Here is a 5,377-nt window from a genome sequence, read left to right on the forward strand (position 1 = left end):
ATCAAAACATTCGGGGCTCTATTCACGAGAAATATTTCATTGGAGCCTTTTTGTCGAACCTTTTTGCATTTTTATTGACTAATGGGGCTCTAAATTTCCTTATTAACACCGATATCTTGTCATATACAAAGACCAGAGATGATCATAGGTCTCATTGTGTGCTGTGAAAAAGGAAACCCAACTAGTGACGCAGATTACAAGGTTATATAGACACTCTTTTGCACACACACACACACACACCTTGTCTCATGAACTTTGCTATTGTTCTTGTGTCAGATCTCTAAAACCCAGCTCTGCTGTTCAAGAAGGGTGTGTATGTTGGAAAGAAGGTTCTTAAATGTTACACAGGCATCATATTTCTGTTACGCATCTCCTTCTTTTGTGACCCCAAAATATTTCGATTACGGTGTCATTCTTTGTAATGTAATAAGACACAGTATATTGATTTACTATTCAGTTTTAACATCATTACAAACAAACCATGCAAAGGTTGAGAATAATTATCTCTGACAAGTCATTCTATACATTTTATAATTGCAAGTCATTATTCACTGAGCAAAGTATATCCAAAATGAATCATGTAATAAAAAATATAGACCAAGTGTAGCAAAATGTCGATTTATTATGAAAAACATTCACATAGGATTTAGTTTTGCAGTACAAACCGCTGCTATGTTTGTCAAGAGCGATCAAACCAGCTCGATGGTGACTGGCTGGCTGGTCACACTCCTACTTTGGACCCTTCCCCCCCCCAATCGTAACACATCACAGAACAAACAAAGAAATGCCTCTCACGATGCAATCAACAGATTTAGTTGTTAAAAAGAGTGGAGAAAACCACCGAAGTGATGTAAACGTTACCTGTGGCAGGTGTCTAAATACATGGTGCCACAGTGTCACAGAATTCTTTGAAGTCCCTTTGCATGAAGCCTTCGCTTTGCATCATATCGTCTTCCGATGGGAAATACTGCATGCTTTCCTCTTGATTGAAGCTGAAGAAGGAAAACGGCTGGCATTGGTTCATCTGTCGAGCGTAAAATGTGGGTGGCGAAGGCAGATCTGGACTGTCCAAAAGTGCGCCTCTAGCGTTCTCCAGAACGCCCAGGTACGAGTCCATATCCGCAAAGTCCATTTCGCAGTCGGACCCGCTGTCGGTGCCAACAGAGTCCGATCGCATGTGCATCATCTGGTATTTCTCGTGCATGAGGAACTGGTTGGTGTTCCTGGGCGCTCTCATGCCAGGCGCTCGGTTGCCTTGAACATTGGCAGGACGCAATGAAACCAGAGTGCCAGACCACCGAGACAATCTTGCTCGATTTCTGCGCATTTCTGAATAGTGCGCCCTTCTTCCTGGCCTCTTTCCCCATTTGTGCCACTTCTGTTTAGCGCCGCCATTGGTTCTCCTCGACTCGCTCTTGGGTTTCTCCGTCTCCTTGATGGAGGGTCTGTTGCTGTAGACCTCCCATTGGCATATCATGCCCCTTCCGCACATTTTCTTAGCGTCTGGCATCAGATGTAGTGCGCTCTCACATAATCTGGAGGGCAACAAAGGCTGTTTCTTCTCCTCGCTTAGGGGTTTTGGTTAGTCGTGCCTTTCTACACGATTCACCCCCTCGGTCGTCTACCTTTTTACAATCTTTTCCGATTTTTTCTTTGTCACTGGCTTTAGATGGCACATAGCCTGGCGCAGTGCCCTCTGTATAGGCAGCTTGACGCGCGTGTGGCTCTGATCTGAGATCAGTCACACCCCTCAGTTTTTCCGAGTAACCAGTTTTTTTTTTTTTTTGCTTAAGATTAAAAGCAGAATCGTTGTCTAAATGTCTGAGGAGTGCAAAAATATGTTTGTAGTTTGCTTTACTTAGGATAAGTGCCAACAAACTACGTTTTCTCTCCGTCTCAGACTAGCGTCGATCTCGTAGTGACAGTTGACATCTACAGAAATCCGCGTCTAGTGGGATATTTATAGTGTTGGGCGCGTCAAACTGCTTCGAAGCGATAGGGGCGTTTCATTCTTTCTTGTTTTTAAAATATGTCTACAGTTTTATCTAACAACATCATATATATGCTCATTTAGAGTTATATTTCATATGCTTTAAAACAAATATCTCCTTTTACGTGAAGAGCAGCAACAACGCCGTTTTTCGTAATGCAAAAACTCGACCCCTCCGAGAACAGAATGGTTTGTTCCATCTCGTCTCCGCAGCTGCTTTTCCAGGATCAGTTTTTTCAGTCATAATCCGCGTCTCTTTCATATATGGTCAAGAAAGCACAACTGCCCTTAGATCAGCTGAGAGACGACACCACGACAAAGCGTGAATACGTGATGTATGTGAAAGATGTGGTTGTTATCTCGTAGTCGATATGTTTATTTCTCAGTTCAGTTTTAGGTTTATACGAAGACGCACGCTCGATTACCTTATTAAGATATGAAATGCACTATAAATGTATACAAACTCAATTTCTGGTTATTTATCCATGATATGACTAAGATTTTCCGTCGATGTGGCATTTGTTTAATCAAGTCTAAAAGCGAATGATTGAGCCGCCTGAGCGATTATTATTTTAGCGGAGACACACAAACAATACAAATGCTTACTTGACATAACAGCATATAAACACACCTGTCATTGTGCTGGAAGAAGTGACACTTTTTCCATTCAACCAGCCTCGAAAAACCTTTGAATAACAATTAAAGAGGTATATGTTGCTTAAACATTAGTAATGAGTTGCACCCACTGATCTATATATAATGATAATCTCTATTATAGATCAGTGGTTGCACTGCTTTTCTGTATTAAAAAACGAGAATAAAGAACCGTGCAAAAGATGGTTGCCTTCATAAGACAGCCTGACTTGAATAAATAAACAAATGAACGAGTGAATGCATATAATACGCTTTCACGAGTAGCGGGAAAGTAGTGAGGAATGAATGAACTCTAGATAGATAGACAGATAGATAGAAAGTAAGCCTACATATAAGTCTATTTTAACTCCCAGCAAACAGAACTTGCCCCTAAGTTTCTGTTCCCATTATCCCATATGGTTTTTGAAAGGAACCAAATAAGAACGTTTGTAGGAACCAGAACATTACCGAACATTCGGAAAACCAAAATTTGTGATTTGTGTTCAATGAGGTTTACCAACCCTCCATTGTTACTGAATTTACATATGGGAGCCTATTTACTTACACTGTAAAAAATGACCGTGAATTTAACGGTAAAAGTCTGTAAAAATGCTACAGTAAAAACCTGTTAAATGGTTAACGGTAAATTCCCCTACTATATACCGTGAAAAACTGTATTGGACATTACATGTATAGGACATTAATTTTACGGTAGTATACCTTTTTTGGAAGTGAAAAAGTCCGTATAATTTACAGTGAATAACCGTAAATTGACATTCCCAGAATTCCCTGCGTTACATTTCTAATTTAATGTCTTTTGTTGAAATAACTATGTTTCTTCTTAATTTTTTCTTATCAGTTTTGTATATTAGGGTTGTGTGCTACACCTAATGTTGTTAAATGAATGTTTATTGCATTATTTCAGTTTCATGTGTGTTACCATGATGGTGTTTGGTGTTTGTGTGAATGACACTGTGCAGCTTCTATATATGTTATTATTTAAAAGCTGCTTGTGATGGGTTTTAGTTCATCATGTGACTTTCTCATCACCACCTGCATTTGGTGGTCATCAGTGTATTACAAAGGTACAAAACAGATTTCAGTACTTCAATAGGTTGGTGTATTAACATTATGTCAGTTAATGAAATTACAGTATTTAACTGTAAATTCGATAATAACCGATAATTTTTTACTTTATATACATACAGTATCTCACAGAAGTGAGTACACCCCTCACATTTTTGTAAATATTTTATTATATCTTTTCATGTGACAACACTGAAGAAATTACACTTTGCTACAATGTAAAGTAGTGAGTGTACAGCTTGTATAACAGTGTACATTTGCTGTCCCCTCAAAATAACTCAACACACAGCCATTAATTTAGACAGCCGTCTAAACCGCTGGCCACAAAAGTGAGTACACCCCTAAGTGAAAATGTCCAAATTGGGCCCAATTAGCCATTTCCTCTCCCCGGTGTCATGTGACTCATTAGTATTACAAGGTCTCAGGTGTGAATGGGGAGCAGGTGTGTTAAATTTGGTGTTATCGCTCTCACTCTCTCATACTGGTCACTGGAAGTTCAACATGGCACCTCATGGCAAAGAGCTCTCTGAGGATCTGAAAAAAGAATTGTTGCTCTACATAAAGATGGCGTAGGCTATAAGAAGATTGCCAAGACCCTGAAACTGAGCTGCAGCATGGTAGTCAAGACCATACAGCGGTTTAACCCCAGGGTCGGATTGGCCATCTGGCAATTCTGGCAAATGCCAGAGGGGCCGGACCATTTTGTTTAATGTGGGCTGGTCAGATTTTTTCTAAATATATATAAATAAAATTGTTTTTACGGGCCAACAGCACATAGGATGGGTTTTAATCGCTTGCACGATTTCTCTATGGTTATAATAATAATAATGTTAATAATAAATAAATGTAGTAAAAGCTAGATAACGGACCGTAAAAAAGGTGGTGCAGAAAAACTTTGAGAAAGGAAAAAAAAAGGGCTTAAGTCCGACGCTGCTAAATGCGTAAAATTAACCGAACTCTTTTCAAAAGGTTTAAATTCGGCTGCTGCAGCGGAGAACAGTTAGTGCCGCAGAGGTAAGAAGAAAACAGAAAATACAGCTAGCACAAGTCATTTTCACTCTATTCAGTGTTACTGAATTGCATGACTGAAATATCAGCAGATAAAGTGGGATTTAGGGTAAAAACTGATGTAGGCTACTTGCAATATAGTCTAACACATCAAAAACCTATAGCAATAGCCATAGTACTGTAGACATTTGTAGTGAACTTTACTTTGAATATGTAGATGGTCATATATTAAAATAAAACATTGAGCACACATACAGTTCATATGTTTACAGTATGCAATTAATCCTTAGGTAGAGTGGACTGCTGAGTCAAGTGTCATGGAGGTAGGAAGACACAATGAGAGAGACACACCCTGATACAGATGCTGCAAGTTTCTTAATAATGTGGATCTAATTAACTCAAAAAGGATTTACTGCTGCTACTATTTATAGTTTTTGCTTTATATTCTATTCCCTTTTTTGCTATTATTACATGTTTGTATTAATGTGTATTCCAATGTTGAGAGCAGTCAGTGAGAAAATATTTTGCTGAAATGTTTACATCCTATACTGTGTTCATTAACTAGGATGTTGCTGGAATCAGTACAGCCAGAGACCCCTGGTCTTCCAACGCCAGTGCTGTGAGGAAGGATGCTACAGTAGGCCAAGCAGAGACAGGGAG

The 5,377-nt window shown here is 39.2% G+C and overlaps 1 protein-coding gene across 1 annotated transcript; it reads right to left on the reverse strand.

Annotated features, from left to right (window-relative positions):
- Window positions 1–608: 608 nt before the first annotated feature.
- LOC107658378 (coiled-coil domain-containing glutamate-rich protein 1-like) lies at window positions 609–1,930 on the reverse strand. The gene has a single exon (XM_016446892.1). The coding sequence runs from the start codon at window positions 1,508–1,510 to the stop codon at window positions 875–877; it is 636 nt and encodes a 211-aa protein (XP_016302378.1). The 5' UTR covers window positions 1,511–1,930; the 3' UTR covers window positions 609–874.
- Between the last annotated feature and the right edge of the window lie 3,447 nt (window positions 1,931–5,377).

Source organism: Sinocyclocheilus anshuiensis, unplaced genomic scaffold (genome assembly GCF_001515605.1).
Source record: "Sinocyclocheilus anshuiensis isolate Anshui unplaced genomic scaffold, SAMN03320099.WGS_v1.1 scaffold795, whole genome shotgun sequence".
NCBI lineage: Eukaryota > Metazoa > Chordata > Actinopteri > Cypriniformes > Cyprinidae > Sinocyclocheilus > Sinocyclocheilus anshuiensis.

What these genes read in the sequence shown, in the direction of transcription:
- LOC107658378 (XM_016446892.1), bottom strand. Translation starts at nt 1,510, where the DNA reads ATGCCAGACGCTAAGAAAATGTGCGGAAGGGGCATGATATGCCAATGG.